The sequence below is a fragment of the Phodopus roborovskii genome, unplaced genomic scaffold (genome assembly GCF_943737965.1).
Source record: "Phodopus roborovskii unplaced genomic scaffold, PHOROB, whole genome shotgun sequence".
NCBI classification, from domain to species: domain Eukaryota; kingdom Metazoa; phylum Chordata; class Mammalia; order Rodentia; family Cricetidae; genus Phodopus; species Phodopus roborovskii.
The window spans coordinates 16,352,857-16,375,282 of NW_026126418.1; the positions used below are offsets into that span (position 1 = coordinate 16,352,857).

The following is a 22,426-nucleotide window of genomic DNA, read 5'->3' on the forward strand; positions in this document are numbered from 1 at the left end:
CTTCAGACATCTCTTTGAGGAGTCTGCCTGGACAGTCCAAGGAGTCTGGCTGGACAGGGCGGCCTCTGCTCTGTCATAGCCTAAGCCATTGCAGCCACTGTGAGAGGACACAGGGAAAGGGAGCCTGGTGCTGGCGCTGCCGCCTGGGGGAGTACGGCGCTGTTGCTCTTAGTTTTGAACTTTCTGTTTTGTCTCTTGCCCGTCCGGTTTTAGTTCCTGAAATTAAAGAAGTGGTGAGCCACAAGTACAAGACACCAATGGTGAGTATGCTGCTCAGCCTCAGCAGACCGAAGTGCAGAGGGCTCCCTGGGAACCTTCAGGCAGGAGGGGTGGACCCTCATGGGGGATTGGTCTAGAGCCGCTGGTTCCGCTCGACGGAATGCATCTTTCATCCTGGGAAATGTGCTTATGCTGACCTCTCCCAGGAGAGAAGCTTCCAAGGACTTGCCTGAGGTTCAGCCAGCCCAGAGGCCTGTGCTAGTGTTAGGGCAGGCCTTGCACTCTGGCTGACCCTGCTCCACCCGGCCGGGTCTTCTGCTCCCTGTAGGCCCACGAGATCTGCTACTCGGTGTTGTGTCTCTTCTCGTATGTGGCTGCCGTTCGTAGCAGTGAAGAAGACCTCCGAACCCCACCTCGGCCTGTCTCTAGCTGATAGAGAAGGGTACACAGCTGGCCCAGCCCAGGGGTCACCCCTCACCTCTCGCTGCTCTCCTGCGCCAAAGCTGCCGTGACAGAGAAGGGGATGGTGTGTGTATGTTCTCTGCAAGCTCCTTCCTATGGTTTAGGTGGTTTTGTTTTATGCCTGAATGTGTCTTTGTGTCTGTCTGTCACGGGGCTAAGCTAGTCCCATTACCTTCTCTTCCTCTAATACCAGACAAGCCTCCTATCCCCTCAGGGCTCCAGAGAGTGTGTGTGTGTCTGTGGGGCCACTGTGAGCCCACCATTGAGTGTCCTTGAGCTGTTTGTACTGTGGTCCTATGTCATTGTCCTTATACCCTCCAGTTTAGGGCTCTTCTCTCCATCCTCTGACCTGGCGCTATACCTGGGATACCTGGGACAGTTCCACTCTGGGAAGTGAGAGATAATTGGGGCCAGCCTTCCTGGCTGAGGATTGGGCAGGAGAAGGATTCAAGGGAAGCTGGAGTAAATGGTAACCCTTCCTGCTTCCTCACACAATTGATAAACTGGCTGCAGGTCATGCTGCTGCCTGGCCCAACTCCATCAGTGAAATAGTGCTCCTGAGCGGCTGCCATGTGCTGAGTTGGGATTTTTACAGTGATCTTCCTGGCCTTTGTCATAAGGTGACAGAGGGGTGAGGGTGATGGCCTTCCAGCGACCAGCAGATACTCTGCCTAAGAGCCAGGGAAGGGTGGGTCAGAGCCAAGTTGAGTCCAGCATGCATGCCTATCTTCAGGCAGTGTCTCCTGGCTTCAGTGCCAGAAGGAAGATATGGACTGGACAGGAAATGAATGTAAATATTTCAGCTCTGCATTATTTATAGACAGCGTACAGCTGTGTGATGTGAAATAAATGTCCTTAACTCCACGGGTACTCCCTGGTTGTCTTGCATTAAATGACAGCTCCTCTCAGCTCAGGCCTGAGGAATTCTGTTCCTAGCTCATCCCCACCCAGGCACTGGCATCCTGAGGCCCTGCTCCAGCCTCCTCCTTTCTGAGATTCTTGGAGTGCCTGAGAGGGATACCTACCACACCAGGTTGTAAAGGGCTGGGATGCTCTGGCCACTAGAGGGGGAGATGAGTTGGGCATCCATGCCTGAATAGCCTAATTAAGAAGCCACAGAAAAATGCGGGTGCTACACTACATTCCCTGTACAGGTGTGAGCTGGCTGTGGGCCAGGACTCTGTGCTCTACGCCAAGTGTGTGTCTTATGTTGAGTAGAACTCAAAGTAGTGGCCTAGGTCCAACCTTCTTGGGCTATCTATGCTATGAGAAACACTGGTACTCTGGATAGAATACCTACCACACCACCATGACACTTCTGAGACCTGCTGGCCACCAGATTTGTAAGGAACCTTGGTGTCTGTGGAGGAAGACAGAGAAGGTTCTAATCCCCTGTGCATGAGCTAGATGGAGTGTCCCATGTTAGACATGTGGTCATGAGCTGTGGGCTCAATGGGGTCTTAATGTCACCAGGGCAGTTCAGGTCTCTACTGCACTGACCACTGCACAGCACCCAGCTGCTGCCACCTGGTCACTGGGATGAAGCTCATGCCTGTGCCCCGGTTTCCTGATAGCCACCCTAGGCCCTGGGTCTCAGGTGGGCTGGAATACACACCTGAAGAATGAATATGGGGCCTGTGGGGGTGGAGGGGAGACCGACATCCCTTGTAGTGCTAATTAATGTCTCACAAATACAGGACACTGATTTGGAAAATGGCATGCCTGCTGAGATCAAGCAAATGCCTGTGTAGTTTCCTGTGATGAACACACTGAACAGAAACATCAGCCCTCTGTGACTGCGCCGATCTTTTATTGCCTTACACAATGAGCCAGCCAGAAGGGCCTGTCTCCAGTCACCATTTCTGAAGGCCATACACTACATGCCCCCAAAGCTAACAGCACTCCTCAGGAACTGTGAAGTCAGCTTCTGCAGAGCCCACCAGACCTGCCTGGTGTAGCTGCTGACCAGTCCTTCCCAGCCTAGGATGAACACACATACACACATGCAGTAGCAGAAAGGGCTGCTCCTCCAACTCCCTTCTGGACTTCTGGCCGGCATCCATTTGTACCTGTGACACGTGCTGCCTTGTGAGTGAACTGAGGCTCCCTGTACCCCCATTTCCTGATAGCCACCCTAGGCCTTGGGTCTCAGGTGGGCTGGAATACACACCTAGTCACCTCTGGGGAGCCATCCTGGTTACTGAGGAACTGTAAGAGGGAAGGAGACAAGCATGTGTCATTCCAGTCTTCCTGAAGCCAGGTTCCACTGAACATGCCAGGGCCAGGACTCTAGCAGCCAGAGGTGCTGCTTGAGCTGGGACAGCAGAGCCAAGCCCAGGGTCCCTGCACTGCCCTGCTTTCTCCCAAGTCTCCCAAGCCCTGGCCCAGTAGGCTTCTCACCTCGAACCTCCAGACGGCACTCACACTGTGCCTCGCCCTGCAGGTTGGTGGCCCTGCAGACATAGACACCCCCATCATAGGGACAGGGCTTTCTGATCTCCAGGGTCAGCACTCCCTGCTTGCTGAACATGCGGAAGCGAGCATCTTCTCCCAGGTCCAGGCCATTCTTGAACCAGGCAATCTTGGGCTGTACGTCAAGTAGAAAGAGGGAGAGAAGGAAAGCCTTTCAGGTGATGGGGGGATTGGTGGGAATGCAGAGCAACTCGTCCCAGTTCCCACTGGAGCACACACTCAGCCCAAGGCTGAGAATGAACATAGAGCATCCAATGAGGGCTTAGGCCCAGTTTTCAGGGGAAGACTGGAAGACACTCAGAGACGGTGCAAAGACAATAGATAAGCTAGGGAGAGAACTACCCAAAGGGAGCCTAGGATCCCAGCCTATCAGTCCAGCCCAGGACCTTGAGTCTCTACCTTAGGACTACCTCGGACAGCACAGCAGAGAACAGCATTATAGCCTGCAATGATGGAGCGGTTTGCCAAGGGCTGGGTGAAGCTTGGGGCCTCAGAGAAGTCCAGGGCCTTGTACTTGGGTGGCTCATATGTGATACCTGTTGGTGACAAGTCTTGGCACTAGGAAAGTCACTCCAAGCTAGTCACTCCCCTGCTTCCCCACAGTGGGAATGAGGGCACATCACCTGGTCTTGGAATAAAGACAGGCTCCTTGGTGGCAGCGGCTTTGTCACTGGAACCCACCATGTTATGGCTGAAGACCCGGAAGTAGTAGCCGTTGCCAATGATGAGCTCTGATACCACACACTGAGTGCGACGGTAATGCTCCAGAACAGTGAACCACTCCTGGAGGATGTAAAGGAGGGAATGACCCTTTGAGGGACCCTCTCTTGGGTACCCATTGTGCCTCCACCTCTACTGTGGAGGAAACCAGGTTAAGCAACAGGAGGGCTGCTGGACCTAAGGAGGACTTGTGTAGCCCAGGACCCAGGCTCACCATGGTCTTCTTGTCAGCTTTCTGTACAGTGTAACCCCAGATCTCTGTATTGCCATCATCTTGGGGTGGCTTCCACTCCAGAGCCACATTGAAACCCCAAGTCTCAACGATCCGGATATCCTGGGGAGGACGTGGCTTGTCTGCAGGAGACAGATCTAATTGGATTACTGCACATTCTGAAATTACCTGAGCAGAAGCAGGGGGATGCTAGTGTTTAGGAAGCCCCCACCTCCCTCGCCAGCCACATTCTGCAGGGACTCTGAGCTGGGTTCCCAGACTCAAGGTCAGGAGACAAGTGTACTGAAAAGGAGGCTCTGGGGTTACATACCCACAATCTGTAGGACCAGTGTGGCCTTGTCCTCCATGTTCTCAATTCGAACTGTCACCTGGTAGGTGCCTGAGTGAGTGCGGCGGGCAGACCGGATAAACAAGATGGTGTCCGTGGGGCTGTTTCGGATGCTCACCTCATCACCTGCCAGGGGCTGCCCCTCTTTGGTCCACATCACTTGAGGCCGGGGTTTGCCCTGAGGGAGGGTGACCAGCCCAACCCTGAGCTCGTCTCTCTTCAAGGGCTGGTACTACACCAGCCACATGTGGGATGGAAGCCTCAGGGTGCTCAGCCGCCATGAGATCCTTCCATTGTGGTTTCTCCCTTGGGACAAGGAAGGGGGCAACCTACCTGGAAAGGGATGAGGAGGTTCACGGGCTCCCCCACCTTCTTCTGGATGGTCTGGCGCAGGTGCCTGGGCAGTTGGAGCCGTGGTCGTTCTGTGAGTCGAAAGGGGACAGTTTAACAAGGGCCCTTCTGTGGCCCCAGCCCTAAGGATCTCCCAGGTCCATTCTCTCTTGAGGCAGGGCCCAGAGCACTGTAGCTAAGAAGAAAGCTGCCCTGGCCCAGACCCGCCTAAACCCCCATCAATTCCAGTGTGCTCAGCACTATAGATGCTGACCATTGAGCCTCCAAATAGTTCTATCATTTTGTTTTGTTGTATGCATGTGTTTTTCATCTTTTTAGATTTATTTATGTGTATGAGCATATTGCCTGCATGTATATATGTGAATTGTGTGTGTGCCTAGTGCTTGCAGAGGTCAGAAAAAGGCACTGAGTCCCCTGGAACCGGAGTTTTGAATGGTTATGAGCCATGCATATGGGTTCTAGAAACCAAACCCTGGTCTTCCGCAAGAACAGCAAGTGCTCTTAACTGTTAAAACAGAAAACAGTTAACAGTTAAAACAGCCCCTTGCTTTGTTTTTTGAGGAGGAGCTCATGTAGCATAGACTGGCCATAAGCCCCTCATCCACCTGTCTCCACTCCAAGTGCCAGAATTATAAGTGTGTGCCACTAACCCCAGCTTCACTTCAAGTTGGTAAACAACTATTTTGGAGTCACACATCGTGTAAGTTAGGGGTGTAATTCTAAGCTTTTGGACCCTCTGCCCAGTACTGTTTAAATTTGTTGCTTTTTTCCAACCTGGAGAACCAACCCTTCTACTTTTGTTGAGGTAAGGAACAGAAGAATAAACCAGGCTTTGGTGGCACATGCCTTTAATCCCAGCACTCGGGAGGTAGAGGCAGGTGGATTTCTGTGAGTTCGAATCCAGCCTGGTCTACAGAGCAAGTTCCAGGACAGGCTCCAAAGCAATACAGAGAAACTAGAAACCCTGTCTAGAAAGAGGGAGGGAGGGAGGGAGGGAGAGAGAGAGAGAGGGGGGGGGAAGAGAAGGATGAGCCAGGTCAAAGAGGCAGAGGCAGTGTGAAAGTCTGAGGCCAGCCTGGTTGATTACTAGTTCCAGGACAGATAGGACTACACAGAGAGACCCTGTCTCAAACAACAATAATAAATTAACAACAGAAGGAGAAGTGGATCCCAGATCACCCTGAATGACCCCGAGAAGTCTCACTCACTGTTCAGTTCTGTGGACACTACTCCTATGAGCTGGAGCTGAGACACAGAACATGGAAGCCATGGCCTGTGTTCTCCCTGGCCAGAACTAGAGGGAAAACTAAAAGCCCACGGCATGGATGAAGGTCCTGGTCCCCTCTGCCTCTGCCCCCTCCCCTGCCTGTGCCCACTGAAGCCCATGCCTCTGACAGGGTCTCCTTGATTGGCAGGCCTCATAGCAGAAGGGTACTCACGCAGTATCTCCTGCACTGTCACAGGTTCCTTGGTGATGACAGGGGCTCCAGGTCCTGCCACATTGTGTGCCCTCACTCGGAACTGCAGCCGCGCCCCAGTGGGTAGGTCCTTTACCAGTAGCGAAGTGCGCTCTGTCAGCCCCTGCAGAGCGGTCACCCACTCGGAGGCTGGGTGTGGGGATGGATGAATGAGAGTCAAAAAATCACAGCTCACCTCACTCCCACCTTCTGAGGGTGTCCCAGGGTCCAGCAGGGTGCTGGCCCAGGGATGGGGTACTCACAGCCTTCCTGGCAGTACTCCACACTGTAACCGTCCATGCCACCTGCACCCACACGCTCCGGGGGCCGCCACTTGAGTGAGACAGTGGTGTCAGACACATCCTCCACTGTCAGGTGGGTTGGTTCACCTGGGGGACCTGGACAGAGACAGGTAGAGAGGGCCTGAGTGAGAGAGATTGCACCACACAGGGAAGCTGCCACTTACGACCAGGACCTCAGCTTTTTGCTGGTCTCATAGGATGGACTTCCCCTCTGCTGGCTTCCAAGCGTTTCTAGGAACATTTGGCCTGTATTGAAAGACATGTCTCTGGATTGACTTATAAACCAAGAACAGTTACAAAACAGGGACACACACAGAAAAAAGGAGAAGAGCCAATAGTACACAAGGATGCAAAAAAGACTCGCCTGTCAGCGTAGGAAGTGTGAGAAAGCCAAAGCCAGTGTGAAACATGGGAATATCCTGGCAATGTATGATTCGGTGAGTCGCACAAGCCAGAAAGTAGTTCCTTGAAAAAAGGGAAGAAGGATGGGGGCTTGTGCAATGACTCATCCATTTTAAAGACTTGTTTCTCTTGGAGAGGACTCAGGTTCAGTTCCCAGCACCCACATGGTGATGCACAATCTCCTGTAACTCCAGTTCTAGGGGATCTGCTGCCCTCTTATGGCCTCTGGGGGCCTGGGTAGTACATGCCTTTAATGGCAGCACTCAAAATGCAGAGGAAGGTGGATCTTTGAGTTTGAAGCCAGCCTTGAGAATTCCAGGCAAGCCAGGGCTACATAAGTAAAAATTCTGTCTCAAATGGGGGAGGGATGGGATTAGCGTTCACCAGAGTGTCCGTTCTGTCAGTCAGGTGACCCTGGGGTCATTTAACTTGTCCAGCCTGAGTTTCCTCATCTGTAGGACAAGTCTGGTTACCTCCCCCCGCCCCCCGACAGCACCGGAGCCCAGGCATGCAAAGGCCTGACACAGAGGCCACCTATCAGCTACAAGGTTGCTAGCATTTGCCTCCTTGGCCCAGGATTTCTGGGGATCAGGCATGTTCACCAATAGGCATGAAGGGCTGGGAGGCAGGGCTGGGCCTGGACATTCCCACAGCGTTGACTGCGTAGACTCGCATCTCATAGGCTACACCCTCGATCATGCGCCTCGCCTCGTGGCTCAGCTCCCGAAGCAGATCGAAGTTGAGCCTCATCCACCTGTAGCTCTTCTTCTTCTTGCGCTCCAGGATGTATCCTGAGAGAGGAGACCGGAGCTCGGTCTGTGCCCAGTCACTGGGGTGGCAGCTACCCATGACTGCCCCGTGCCCTGGCACTCACCCAGGACTGGCTGCCCACCGTCATAGGCAGGTGGCTCCCACCGCACAGTGCAGGAGTCCTCGCCCACATTGCTGATCTTGGGGGCTGCAGGAGCATCTGGCACGTCTTGACGAGGAAGAAGCACCCCATCAGTTATGTCCAGCTCAGGGTCTGACAACACTGCTCACCCCTTCTCTTTGCCACCCCAACCAGTAACAACCATCTGCTCCCACTACCGCCAGAGTCAAAGCGATCCAGAATGGTATTACGTCACTATCCACCATCTTATCACTTATGTCTCCACCCTGTCTTTTTTCACCTCATGTACCAGCTCCAGTCAGCTTCATCCTCCTGGCCCCACTCAGGCCCTCCAGAACACACTGGTTGTCCCATGCTATTTCTCCCAGAATGTCACAGACAGTGACATTTCTACACACACATCTCCCCTTCAAGCAAGGCTCCTCTCAGGCCCCAGTTATCACCATCGCCTGCTTGAATGGCCCTGTGGTGACTGCTGAGTAAGTGAGTGAACAGATAGACCCTCCCGGTGCTGTCCTGTGCTCTCCAGTCTGGACCTCTAGTTGCCTCACCGATGACCTTGACTGTGAGGTTGACCTGGTCCTCGCCCACGGGGTTCTTTACTGTGACAGTGTAGACACCTTCATCTTCCTTCTCTGCTCCTTCAACTGTGAAGATGCTGCGGTCCTTCGTGGTCTCCACGCGGACCCGGCCCTCGGTCTCACACAACAGCTGAAAGGGAGAGAGAGTTGAGGACAAGGCCCAAGTCAGACATGAGCCTGTTTGGTAGCCATCATCCCTTCAATGAGAGGGAAGTTCAGTACAGGGTCTGTGGGAAGTGGTGGGGCAAAGCCTGGGTGGAAACTGCACCATGTAAGGACTAGTACAAAATTTTCAGTATGGCATATGGTGCCGGGCATTGGTGGCACATGCCTTTAGTTCCAGCACTTGGGAGACAGAGGCAGGCAGATCTCTATGAGTTAGAGGCCAGCCTGTTCTTACAGAGTGAGTTCTGGGATGGGTTCCAAAGCAATACAGAGAAACCCTGTCTCAAAAAAACAAACAAACAAAAACAAAAATCAATATGGTGGCAAGACACAGGCAAGGGGCTCAGACTTATCTAGTTTTATCATGGAAACTTGTGTACCTTACTTTTCCTATCTATCAAATGGGAAGAAAGTGACCCCATAAGCTATTGTGAGGCTCCAGAAAGACACAGGCTGTTCAGACCTTCATAAAAGCCAGCAGTAGAACAGGAGAAAAGGCAGGACTGGGCCATACCAGGCAGCTGCACTTGCTGCAGAGAGCCAGGGAAGCCACACCCTCTCCCTAGCTGGGAGGAAGCACAGAGCCAAGGTCAGCTCTAGAGGCACACAACCTCAATGCAATCAGGGAACATCTTCCCAGCTGGCTTGCTTTCAGAGAGCCAGAGGTGCTGTGCAGCTTGTTGGGTAGAAAAGCAACCAGTGGTCTTACCCAGCCCTGGACCCTATACACCAAGATACCAATCTGCCTGTCCGTCCACTGGAGCACTAAGTGCTGCTCTCTGTTAGGATATGAGACCTGTTCCACAGAAAGGAATGCCATGCTAGTCAGAAGCCCATGGCTGAGGAGGTATGGGCCCGAGAGTTGAGCCTGCTACTGTTATTTGTTAAATGGTCATGTCAAATTGTCTTATATTTCTACCCACAGACCTGGCCAGACTCTTAAGTCAAGAAGATTCTTTCTGCAGTGGATAGCAAACAGTCAGATGGAGATGCTGAGAACAAGAGAGCGAATGTTCAGCCCTAAGTTAGACATCTCTGCCAACTGCACTGCCTCCTCCGCACAGGCTCAGGAACTTCTTCCCAGGCGCGGCAGAGAGAACTTGAGAGCCAGAGGATAGGGAGGAGCGTTGTGAAGCGCCATCTCCTGGCCATGCTGCCCATAGCAAGCAGGAGTTCTCAGCAGCTGTGGCTGCCTGCACTTGAAGTGTCCTAGTAGCCAAGGAGGTACTCTCCGGGCCCCACCGGAACGGAACGGAGGGAGGCACTGACGCCTGGTGATAGCTGCTGGTGGCAGGGCGGGGGGGGGGGGGGTCCTGTGCCCCGGTGGATGGTCCCACACCTATGCGTTTATTGGCAGCACTGATTGAACTTCGTGGGTTAGAGAAACAAAAACCAAGCACTGCTGAGGCAAGTCGATGTCTGAGTTTTGAGGCTGACCCGGTCTACATAGGGAGTTCCAGGCTAGCCAGGGCTACATAATGAGACCCAGGCTAGGGCTGGAGAGATGGCTCGGCCGTTAAAAGCTAGGCTCACAACCAAAAATGAGACCCAGTCTGGATGAGGAGGAGGAGTTGGGGGGAGAGTAAAATGGTGGATGTGCTCGTGTACGTCGTTCCTCAGGGTGGACACTGCAGAAGAGTGAGGGCAATGAACCACAACCAGACTTCAGTCTCACCTTCTTATCAAACACCCACTCTTCATCCGCACCTGCATCTTCCGGGGCACCAGGGGGGGCCCCAGCTGGGGCCTTCTTCCCCTGGGAAGAGAACACATTGGAGTGATGGGTAGAGTGCTGAGTCAGCTTTCCTTCCAGGGCCCATGTCTCCACCATGCTCTGCCTTCTGACCAGTGGAGGCCTCTGTGCTTCCAGTGAGTGGGGTGGGGTGGGGTATGGAGCTGAGCCTAGCACGCATCTGGTACCACACATCCATCATACAGGTAGAGAAACTGAGGCAGGAACCACAGTACCTGTGTGACAGTCTTCTGCCAGACCACAGTGGGAGCAGGGTCCCCAGAAATAGGGACATCCAGGCGTAACTTGTTCCCAGCAACAACCACAATGGTGTCTGGTGTGCTGCCAGGACAGTCCAAGTGGATCTTGGGAGGTTCTGCATGGGGGAGTAGAGTTCAGAGAAGAGGGAGGGGTTCAGGCCCACAAATGTGGCAGAGGAGATGCACAGCTCACTTGGTGGGTGCTGGAAGCTCATGCCCCTGACGGTTGGTTTTTTATCATTTTCATCTAGGTATAATTTATATACAATAAAAAGCACAATTTTCAGCATAGTTAGTCTTCTATGGTTTTTGTTTTGTTTTAAGACAGGGTCTCATCCCGGTGTGGTGGCCCATGCCTTTAATTCCAGTGCTCAGGAGGCAGAGGCAGGTGGACCTCTGTGAGTTTGAGGCCAGGATGATCTACATAGAGAGCTCCAGGACAGCCAGAACTATATAAAGGGACCCTGTCTTGAAAATAAATAAATAAATAAAAATTTTTAAATGGCACGGTCTTGCTAGTTTAGCCAAGGCTGGACTCAAACTACATTTTCTGCCTCAGCCTCCCATGAATCGTTCAAGGTCTATGGGAAGACACGGAGAGCAAACTGCACCTCAGGGTGGTGCCCATCATTATGATCACATGTGCCATTAGGCCTGACAGCCTTACTACAGCGTATGCACATGCATGGCGGGGGTGGTGTGCATGTGGTCCGAGGATACTTTGTAACACGAGTTAACAATGTTGAGTGACCCCACTTTGGACAGCACTGAGCTGGAGAAAGCCCTAGCCTGAGTTATTCTGAAATTAGCCTGAGATAGAATTCTGAAATGCCTGAATAAATCTTTTGTTTGTTTTTGTTTTTGAGACAGGATTTCTCTGTATTGATTTGGAGCCTGTCCTGGAACTCACTCTGTAGACCAGACTGGCCTCGAACTCAGATCCACCTGCCTCTGCCTCCCAAGTGCTGTGATCAAAGGTGTGAGCTATCACTGCCTTCGTGCCTGTGTCTTTTTTTTTTTTTTTTTTTTTTTTTCCTTTGACATCAATCCCAGCATTTGGAAGGCAGAGGCAGGTGGATCTCTGAGTTCAAGGCCAGCCTAGTCTACATAGGGAGTTCCAGGACAGCCAGGGCTACACGGAGAAACCCTGTCCTGGAAAAAAGAGAAAAGAAAAGAAAGGTATGTCAAAGGAAAGGAAAGGAAAGGTGCACTAACCCTCACAATGGTGACACCATCCCTGTGAAGGACTCAGTGTCACCTCATTTTAGACCTGAATTAATCAGGGCTGGAAGGGACAGCTCAGCTGGCAAAGTCAGACTAGTTTAATGCCAAGAACCCACATAGAAAAGCCAGATGAGTACATCAATCCACACTAGAGAAGTGGAGAAAGGTGGATTCCTGGGGCTCAGTGACCGGCCAGCCTCACAACCACAGAGCCCCAGGTCCCAGTGAGAGTGGTACCCAAGGTGGAATCTGGACTCACATCACCCTCCCACATGTGTACATGCACATAAATTCATCTCAAATATGCACATGCAAAAAGAATTCGAGGCCAGAGAGATTATGATTATCCTATGGTCATGTGTGGTGGAGCTGGGTTGTATGACTAGATATGTCAACTTGACCCAAACTATAGTCATCTGAGAAGAGGAAACCTTGACTGAAAAAATGCATAAGATCAGGATGAGGGCCAGCCCATAGAGCATTTTCTTAGTGATTGATGGGGGAGAGCCCAGCCCATTGTGGGTGGTGCCACTTCCTGGGCTGGAGGTCCTGGATTCGATAAGACAGCAGGCTGAACAAACCATGAGGAATAAGGCAGTAAGCAGCACCCCATGGCCTCTGCATCAGCTCCTACCTCCAGGCTCCTGCATTGTTTGAGTTCCTGTCCCGGTTTCCTTCAGTGATGGACTACAGTATGGAAGTGTAAGCTCAATAAACCCTTTCCTCCCCTAAGTTGCTTTTGGGTCACAGCAATAGAAACCCCAAGACATAGGTCTTAAGTCTTCTTCCAAGGTCTTTGCCATTCCTGTGTCTGGAGTAGAAGGGGTTTGAGCTGGGATGGAATGTGGGGAAGGAAACAGAGCTGAGATGGCACGAAAGGGCCTGAAGACTCACCCTGCCTAGGCACAAAGTCAATCTTGACCTCTGGAAGAGAAGAAAAAAAAAGCAAGGAGCACTAAGAGAAATGTAGGGCTTGCCCCCAACTGTGCATGATCTCACACACACACACACACACACACACACACACACACACACACACACACACACGGAAACATACACACATGCACAAACACACACAGTGCTAGCTCACCCATGAAGTGGAGCTTGGCAGACAGGTTGCAGGCAAATCCTTCAGGCACAAAGCTGTAGTCAGCCTCATCAGCAGGCGTGACATCATCAATGGTCAGCTTGTGGACCCTGAAGGGCAGTGAAAACTCAAAGGACCCCTACTGGGTCACACAGCACTGACCTCTCTCTCCACACACCCCCCAGCTACAGGGGACTGTGTCTTACCCCAGCTCCTTGATGTCCTGACATTTTAAAGTGTGGTCTCTCTCTAGTTTCATATTTTGCAGCTCCCTGGTACGTTTTCTGAGGTAGGCAGTGCAGAAGTGATGTCTGCACCAGGGCATCCCCACTGCGGGGGGGGGGGGGCTTGGAGACAGGCAAATGCTAATGGGGTAATCTCTGTGAACTGGAGCCCAGCACAGCCCCCAGAGGCTCTGGGATGAGCCAGCACCGCCTCCTCAGTGACCTCCTGCCTGACCCTGTGTGTCTCCCACACCCTTCGCCTCTGTACCTGTGCCCTCTGTGATTTCCTCTCATGTCTGTCCTGTGTAATTTTGTCTTCCTTTTCTTTCTCTCTCTTTCCATCATGAACTGTCTGCCTCCCTCTGCAGCCTCCTTTTCACTCACCGCCCTATATGGGACACCTTTATGCGGCTGTCAGGCACCAGCTCCTTCCCGTTCTTCAGCCACACGCCACGCACGTTCTCATCTGAAACTTCACACTTAAACACAGCCTGGTCCTTGGCGCCCACTGCCAGGTCTGCGATGCTTTGGTATACCTCCAGCCTCTTCTCTAGGGGATAGACAGAGCCTATGAGCTAAGGAAGAATGTGGATGTGGTGTAGACCTTTGAGGGGACATATGGGCTCACAGGCTGTGGTGTGCAGGCATCTATCTGGTCAGGTGTGTGCATTTGCGTGACATACATGGGTGACGTGGACCAGGCCCACCTGACCCCCATACACACACTCCACAGTGCTCACTTCGGTGCACCCATTTTACAGATAGGAAGGTGGAGCCCAGGGCATTAACGACTGGCCCAAAGCCTCTTTCCTCCATGTGGCCAGTCAGGCTGGGGCTGGGGCCCCTCACCTTGCACGATGAGCTCAGCCAGGGCCTGGCCCCCGCTGGTTCGTACTGCGTAGTGTCCTGCATCCTCCAGTGTTGCCTCGTTGATGATCAGGTGGTGTTTCTGCCCATCCTTCTTGAACCGGTATTTGAAAGTCTCCTCCCGGGTCAGCTCCACCCCATCCTTCAGCCTACCAGACACAGGACCATGTCTCTTCTGGGCAGATGTCCCCATCCTCCAGTCCTGCCTCACACCCCCACACTCCACACTCACCATTTGACTTGGGCTCCTTCTTCTGATACCTCACACTCAAACTCCACACGCTGTCCCACCATCACCAGCTGGTCTTCCAGGGGCCGTGTGATCAGCACCGGGGGCTCTGTGCAGGGAGGGACAACATGAGGGCTGTTTCCCTGTGGCCTCTTTCGCTCCCAGGGTGCCCCTGGTCCCCGGGCCCCACCTTTGACAAAGAGCTCTGTGCTGCATTTCTCGCCCCCCACGACACATTGGTAGGCTGCGTCGTCAGCCAGTGAGCATTGGCTGATGGTCAGGGTGCGCTTGGTACCAATGGACTCGAAGATGTACCTGGGCAGGGCACAGAGCATATCAGGAGGGCCATGGAAAGGTCTCCTGGGTTTGGTGTCCTTCACAAACCTCATGCCTGCTTCAAGCTGTCGAAAAGGAGACTTACTTGCTACAGAACAGAAGGGGCCATGGCAGTGTTCCACATAGAAGGAAGTGATACATACAGAGAAAGAGAGATGGGTTAGGTCAAATGTCCTGGGATTAGAACCTGAGAGTGGGGAGGGAATGGGGGAAGACACAAATGGGGACCAGGAGCCAGAATCAGGGAGATCTCACAAAAAGAGAAAGGGCAGTGCAGCTGTCCCCTAACCCCAGTGCCAGGACTCTGCCCCACCCCACCACACCTGCCACTCATCTGGATCTCCTGTCCATTCTTCAGCCATTTGACCTCAGCATCCGGGTCAGCCAGTTCCACAGTAAACCGAATCTTGTGGCCCTTGTTTACCTGGTAAGCAGGCTCCAGCTTCTTCTGAAAGGCTGAACACCACACCTCAGTCCAGCCGCCCCCAGCCGCCCCCAGCCACCCCAGCCACACCCCCGTGCCCATGCTTTCCCCCAGGCACCCGCCACAGCAGCCACAGCAGCTACCTTCTCCCTCACCCTGCTGTGTATCCCTGCCACACCCTCTGGGTTTCTGTGATGCCCCTGCCTTCTCATCTCTGTTCTGTGTCTGTCCATCCCTTTGTCTCCTCCCTGCCTTCCTTGAGGTTCTTTCTAATTGCTCAGCTCTTGGCAGGGTTAGTGGCCTCCAGCAAGATGGCAGCTTGTCATGTGAACTAGGGATGTGACACATGCCCCTTCTCTCCCCCTTGTTAATGCCAAGCCTCATTTTAGCAACCCTGCCAGCTTCCCTCCCTCAATGCTGTCACTGCCCAGTCCTCAAGGCCATTGTCATAGGTCTCATGTTACAGGGAGAGGCCATGGCTTGGGGAGATGTGGTGAGTGACCTAAGGCCACTAGCTCCACTGATCTGTGGTAAGGAGAAGTCTAGAGCCCAGGCCCACCTTACAAATGCCTTCCCTTGCAGCCATGTCTGTAAAAACAGAGCTACAGTTGAAGGACTGAGTGAGCTCTCAAATCCCCAGGCTAGGCCTGGAGACAGAGGAATACTGGTGCCCAGTGCTCTGGGGCTTCCAGGGAGTTCCTTAAGTCTCTGTGCCTCAGTTTCCTCCCTTATCAAAGTGAACTAATAGTACTCCCTGAATGCTGGTGCTGTTGCGAGAATTAAATTAGGTAACTATGTAAAACATGCTGTACCTTGCTTAACCGTTAATTAGCTCTTTCTACTACCACTACTCTTTGTCTAGTCCCCAAGGGCTCCCTCTGCCCACCCTGCAGGCTTTTGTGCGGCGCTCCCTGGCCCAGCAATTGTCCTGTGATGGGAGCTAGCTGGCACCACCCCCTTCCCCAGGCGTGGGAAGGGCTAACCTGTGCTCTTCTTTTCATCATGCTTCATGCCCTTGAGCCTCTTCAGCATGCCACGCAGGTCAGTGACTCCATGCTGGAAGGCGATGCGCTCATATTCTGATGGCGGCGCCTGTCTCAGGATCTCCCACACATCCTCCTCAGCAGGTGCCTCCAGCTTCGAGTCCCTGTGCCCCACAGCCCACTAGGAAGCTTAAGGCAGTCCCTCCTTGTCCCTTCCTGGGGTGGGGGATCCTCTGCCCCCTTCCCTTCCCTCTCCCTCCCTTCCCTTCTTTTCCATCTCTTCCTCCCAGTGAACAGACTGAGGGGTTTTGGGGGTTGAACTAGGGAAGGCCTTGAGGCTGCCTGGGCACTCACCTCCGGAAACTGCTGCTCCAGAAGAGGAAGAAAGATGGGGACACATTAGAAGTCTGGGCACTTCCTGCCAAGACTGGGGTCCTCCCCAGGGCCTTCACTTCCTCCCCCTTCCTGACACTGTGCCCTAATTTCCAGGGCAGGCCTCTAATTCTTACTATCCAACACAGAATGGGGGCCACCCAAGCCTCAACATGTCTTCCTGAGGTGTGTGTTTCACCAGACCCCAGAAGAAAGGGTACACATCCTCAGAGCCAATATCCTCTTGTCCCAGAGCCCCCACACCCATTCCTTACTCTCTGGGCAGGAACAGCAGCAGTAGCCATGGAGGGCACATAGGAAGAGAGGGAGAAGGAGGGCAGAAAAAGAAATGCAGTCAGAGGGCTGGGCTACAGCTTTGGGGGTCCTCTTCCAACTTCTTGGTGCCCCCAGAGTCTACAGAAATGATCTACTGTAGACTATATGGGGCTTTAAAGGCTACACCGAGGATGGATGTCAGGACAAAACTCCTTTCCACACTGGGGTCCTCCCACTTGAAAAGGAAACCAGCTTCATCTCACGCAGGAGCACGTAGCTGGGAAACCTCAATGTCATGTCTTACTCCCTGCCCTGGAGGGTGACTCGAGGACTCACCTCTTCTTCAGCAAGGAACTGAAGTCCAGAGTCCCAGAGTCTTCATGGCTGTCACTACGGAAAGGGGACCCCATGAGGCTTCACTGGAGAGCTAGAAGGGGCTCAGGGGTAGGATGGAGTTGGAGGAAGGGACACAGCCAGATGGGGCTCCTACACATTGCAGATACACCCGGAGTCTGTGTATGGGACAGATGAGGACAACAAAGGGTACCTGGTTCGCCGACCTGCTCCAGCCAAGCTCCTGTGGGGTTAGACAGTGTCTTCAATGACCCAGGCACTGGTTTGTCCCTGCCCCCCACAGATGTCAGCTCTGATCCCCATATGTCCCTATCTAAAACTTCAAGGGGCCTTGGCCTCCCCAAGTCCTGAGGAAAGAAAGACACTCACGTGCGGCGGAAAGCTGATCTGAGGTCCAAGTCTCCAGAGCCCATGGCCTCTGTTTACAAAAAGAATGAAGTGATGGTTGCTTGGAAGGGGCCACAGGCCTCCATGTTCTCAACTTGTCCAGGGTACATGTCCAGAGGTGGGACAAGTTCATCATCCCAACCTCTCCAGTACAGCCTTCCACTCACCTTCCAGTTCACATCAAACTATGTCAGCACCTGAAGTACAGCCCCGCCCTTGACTTACATCTAAGCCTCCTACAACCCTGGAAGCATGGGTTTCTTTCACACCCCAGGTGATCCACACAGGACATGTGGTCAGCTCTGCTAGCCATGGCTAGCCACCCTCTTTAGTGATGGGAGATAGACAAGCCCAAGGGACTGGGACGCATGAAGACTACAAGACCAGATCAGACACCAGGGCCTCTCTCACCATGGACAGTGAGGTTGAAGTTACAGCTGTCAAATTTGTCCTTGGTAGACACCTCACAGCGGTAGCCCCCAGCGGAAGTGGCCTGAGCGTCTGTGATGTGCAGCTCAAACAGGTAGACCTGTGGGCAGGGGATGAAGGAAATCAGGGCAGAAGAGACTTTGCATTCCTAAAGAAAATGGGAGTGGCAAAGCCCTACACCCCCCACCCCCCACCCCCCACCCCCGCCTAGCTCTCAGGCTTAACACCTGAGAGTATAATTACAGAAAGGGTCCATCTCACAAGACCCACGACTGGCCCTTACTGGCACGACCATGATAAAATTCCAGGGAGCTGGCTGACTTAGGAGCTGTCTTGTACAGTGTACAGTGGTCCAGCTAGACATTACAGCCCTGCACCCCAGAGCCCTCTGTGCCCCTGACCAGGTGATCTACCTTGCTGGCTCGGTCGTAGCTGTCATGCAGCTGCAGATGCTGGCCCACCTTGCTGCTCAGGTCTACCCACTTGCCCTTGAACCACTTGACCACAGGCGGTTTCAGGAGGCTGGCCCCAGCCACACGGGCTGAGAAGACAATGCTGCCACCTGTAGGAGAGAGGCCACAGGCTGAACTTGGGGTGCTCTAGAGCTTCCTTCCCATAACACCCCTGAGCACAGGCGCCTCCACTCACCCACAGTCACCTCGCCATCCTGTGGCCGAATCAGAAAAAGGCCAATAGGGTCATCAGGGGTTCCCTGACTCCCTGGGGCTGAGCCTCCCAGGGTTACTGAGACTGATCCTGAGAAAGAAAGCTTTTGAGACCCATCCTGGGACACCTTCCTCCCACTGGCCTGTCTCGAATTGCCCAGCCCCTTTCACCTTCAGGATTTGGGACGTTTTCTTCCAACTCAGTGGCTGGAGCTGGGACTTCTCTGGGGGCTCCAGGGGCCTCCTCAGGGGTGGGAGCAACTGCAAGCTCGGCCTTCTCCTGAGGAGCTGAGGTGGGCACATGGCACAGTTTCTAACTAGAGATCCCACACACCCTCTCTCAGACATCAGACATGTGCCCCACGGTGCCTAAGATGCGTCTCACTTGTATGCTGTCCCAGTTGCTCTCAGCCACTGGGCTCGCGACTGCATCTCCGCGTCTCACCCTTATGGTTCACCTGTTCCATGTCCAGATTTCTGCTCTGAACAGCTCTGAGCTCCATCTGCTGTCCTCTTGCAGGCTCTGGCCTTGACCCAGCACCCCCACCACCAGGCTCTTAGGATTCCCTGCCAATGGACATAGCTAGCAAAGTCCTTGTCTGGGCGTGACCATCACCGTGGGTCTGCTACGAGAGAGGACTTTTCCTAGGTCACCCTTACGTTTTCCCACCTCCACGATTCAGAAAGGGCTGCAGCCATCGATAATTCACAGAGAGATCTTGGTGCAGAAGAGGGGAATAATGGGCATTTTCAGCTTACAGAATCGCCAGGGCAAAGGCAAGCACACAGAGTCCATTCCCTGCTCCTGGTGTGTGAGCCCTGGGGGAGAGATCGGCAAGCTCTTACCTGCCTCTGTGAGCTTGAGGTCAAACTTGACCTTCGAGGAGCCTGCAATGACGGCATAGGAACCCTGGTCCGAGGGGCCCACATCTCGCACTGTCAGTGTGTGCCGCTTGCCCTCTGCTGCCAAACCATACTTGTCACTGGCACAGATGTCACTGCCAGCCCACTGCCATCGCACCTTCACGCCTGCCCGCTCTGTCTCAGCCTCGAACACGGCAGCACTGCCTGCGATCACCTCCACCGACCGTGGCTTCTTGCTGAAGGCTGACGCTGAAGAACCAGATGGAGACTGAGGGGTTCCCTGGGACCCTGCCCCTGCCACCCTTCTTCCAAAAGACTGGTAAGAGCCCTCCCATCCTTTCATTAATGCTCCAGTGATTCTATGGGGTAGGTGCAGCCATAGTTATTTCTCAGGTGAGGAAAGGTTAAGTGACAGAGGATCACAGATGAAAGCCAAGTCCTAACCACACAGGACTTTCCTACCTTGGATCCTCTCGCTCCTGTCTGGGAACTCCGGTGGTAAGCCCAACCCCCTCTCCCACCACGGGGCCCTTGGCAGATACCTCCACCCCCCACTCCCCTCCCTTGCACTCTGCCTACTTGGAATATAGCTAAATTTGTCCTCTGAGGACTCCAGACTAAGAATGAACAATGGAGATAATGCTAGCCTGGGAGCAGCAGGGGGCTGGGGGTTGGGGGGCTGGATCCCTGCCCCCAATGACCTCTGCAAGGGCGCAGGCCTGGCCAGGCACTGGGCTACAGTCTCTCTGTTCTTTGCTCATTCTTTTCCAGAGAAGAGGAAATGTCCCCCAACATCTGGAATCAGGCATGTGTACCTAGGGGTTCAGGCTCATGTGGCAGACACTCAATGCTGGAAAGTATCACACACACGCACACACACACACACACACACACTATACATCAGAAACTGACACACACACACACACTATACATCAGAAACTGAGACCAGAAGGTGCTGAGGTGAGCTCGCCCCATGGCAGCCTAAATTTGGGCTCCCTAAAGTGAGGGCCCTGGCTGAAGCAGAAATGGATCAAGATAGATGGGCCCTTCCTAACTTAGTGAAGTCACCTCTCAGTGGCCCTGACATGGGAGGGATGGGCAAAGAAGCTGAGAAAAAGACAAAGACCAAAGAAGACTATTCTGTCCCTTCCTAGGACCTAGAGGCCTCCTCCTCCTCCTCATCCTAGCCCTGCCCCACAAGCTGTGTACACCCACTGCCCCAGACTCAGACCCAAACACCCACCCCCCACCCCCGTGCCTGGAGCTACCTGTTTTCTTTGCTGGCTCAGGCATCTTGAGAATGGTCACACCAGGCACCAAGCAGGTAAGGCCACCCAAGGAGGAACTGAACAGTGTCCTGTGTTCTCACTATTTATGAGACCCGTCCCCCTCCCCATTCCTGCTTATCTGCCTCCTGCCAGCCACCTGCTAAATATAGACAAATTCCATCCAGCTGAGGTATCTCCATGGAGAAGATAGAGCCACTTGGTCCTCTGGCTTCTCCTTTCCCTCCCCCCCCCCCAACATGATTGGATGGCTTCGCCCTTCCAACCCTCTGTGGCCCTCAGGGGTAGCTCCACCCTCGTCTGTGTGTCCATCCAGCAGAAAACTACACTGTGGACGTGCTCTCGACCTGTGGCACCCACAGCTAGGGTCAAGGGCACATGTGCTATGGCGGGGGGGGGGGTGGGGGGGTCGAGGGCTAGGTACTACTGTTCTTTTAGCAGAGCCTCGATAAACACTGCTGCACCACAAGGGGCAGTGGCTAGCCTTGGACCATGGAACCCTGGGTGGGCTTAGTCTAGGGTCAGTCAGGTAGGAGACCAAGCTGGGAGTTAGTGTCACCATAAGGGAAATGCCAGGTGAAGCTGCAGGTGAGGGTGTGGGAGAGAATCTCTAAAACTACTCCAAAGTACAAGACAGAAGCAGAGCAAACTCTCACTAAAGTCACAAGGACCAAAGAATAATGACAGAATATTCTGAAGCTCCCATTTTCTTCATTTCCTACCGTTCTTACCCACATTCACATTAGGTTCATCAGGTGTTACAGAAAAAAAAAAAAAAAGCAATACTACTAGAATAGATTGTTTATCTTCACAAGGGGGGGGGGTCCATGCATAAGTGTTTTCTACATAATGGAAACAGCAGCCATGGTTTCCACCCAGTTTCATTTTAAAGCCATATCACCTGCTCTTAAAGTAGGTGTGTGTGTGTGTGTGTGTGTGTGTGTGTGTGTGTGTGTGTGTGTTGAAGCTATTACTAGTAATCTAGGTTGGCCTCATGACAATCCTCCTGCCTCAACCTCCTAAGTGCTGCTATTCCAGGCATACACCACTATGCCTATCTAAGTCTTCCAGAGAACTGGTACAGGGCTGGAGAGACGCCTCTGAGGTTAAAAGCACTTGTTGCTCTTGCAGAGAATCCAGGTTCCATTCCTAGCACCCATACAGTATCTTACTCACTGTAACTGTAACTGTAACTCCAGCTTCAGGGGTACCTGACACCCTTTTCTTTCTTTTTTTTATATTTATTTTTTTTATTTTATTTAATTTTATATAACAAAGTCCAATTAAATGAAAACAAACATTTATACACAATATTTTGGAATTTGGGCGTCGTTCTTTCCAAGCTACTTCCTGCTGGTAAGGGGCACTGTCTTGGGGGATTCGAAGAAGATTCAGAAATCCTGGCTGTAGTCTGTAGGGCTGTTTTGTCCAGCTGTTTTGAATGTAGGATCAGCTTGTACTCTGTTTCAGGCGGTCTGGCGTGATCAAACCTCATTAGTCTGGAAGGAATCCACATCTTTTCATTTTCTGTGGAAACAAAAATAGAAATCCTTTTCCCCAGTAACTTGTCCTTCAACTTAAATTTTGGAGTCAAAGCATTTTTTTAATTTAATTTATTGTTTTACATGTCGATCCCAGTTCCCTCTCCCTCCCTCCCTCCCTCCCTCCCCCCCAATCCTCCCTCTCTCCCTTTCTTTTACCCTCTCTGCCCTCTCACATGCACTCTAAACACCTCCCCTCCCCTCCCCCCACCCCAATTCCATGTGTAGGGGAATGCCATCCAGTTGGGGTCATGTAGATCTGACAGGTCATGTGAAGTAGGGACTAGGGCTTCTCTCCTGTCT

General features: G+C 53.0%; 2 protein-coding genes across 23 annotated transcripts in view; one reads left to right on the forward strand and one right to left on the reverse strand.

The window, feature by feature from the left end:
* Nucleotides 1-1,545, forward strand: part of Madd (MAP kinase activating death domain) — a 43,549-nt gene extending 42,004 nt beyond the window's left edge. For all 22 annotated transcript variants that reach the window (XM_051184224.1, XM_051184228.1, XM_051184233.1 and 19 more), the window contains 2 exons: nucleotides 214-260; nucleotides 548-1,545. In XM_051184224.1, coding sequence (XP_051040181.1) covers nucleotides 214-260; nucleotides 548-652 — 152 coding nt within the window. In that variant the 3' untranslated portion in view covers nucleotides 653-1,545. The remainder of the gene's footprint in view (nucleotides 1-213; nucleotides 261-547) is intronic.
* A 929-nt stretch (nucleotides 1,546-2,474) lies between these two features.
* On the reverse strand, nucleotides 2,475-20,607 carry Mybpc3 (myosin binding protein C3). The gene is made up of 34 exons (XM_051184245.1): nucleotides 20,565-20,607; nucleotides 19,279-19,545; nucleotides 18,604-18,720; nucleotides 18,416-18,523; nucleotides 18,181-18,329; nucleotides 17,750-17,867; nucleotides 17,321-17,369; nucleotides 17,145-17,174; nucleotides 16,934-16,987; nucleotides 16,304-16,318; nucleotides 15,950-16,113; nucleotides 14,866-14,998; nucleotides 14,628-14,630; nucleotides 14,397-14,521; nucleotides 14,210-14,315; nucleotides 13,960-14,126; nucleotides 13,495-13,660; nucleotides 12,890-12,996; nucleotides 12,694-12,723; nucleotides 10,552-10,691; nucleotides 10,259-10,339; nucleotides 8,389-8,548; nucleotides 7,820-7,924; nucleotides 7,548-7,736; nucleotides 6,505-6,639; nucleotides 6,224-6,391; nucleotides 4,767-4,855; nucleotides 4,416-4,611; nucleotides 4,088-4,227; nucleotides 3,777-3,936; nucleotides 3,553-3,689; nucleotides 3,082-3,268; nucleotides 2,852-2,889; nucleotides 2,475-2,750 (listed from the first exon to the last, which is right to left on the reverse strand). The coding sequence occupies exons 1-33, from the start codon at nucleotides 20,587-20,589 to the stop codon at nucleotides 2,879-2,881; spliced, it is 3,831 nt and encodes a 1,276-aa protein (XP_051040202.1). The 5' UTR covers nucleotides 20,590-20,607; the 3' UTR covers nucleotides 2,475-2,750; nucleotides 2,852-2,878.
* Between the last annotated feature and the right edge of the window lie 1,819 nt (nucleotides 20,608-22,426).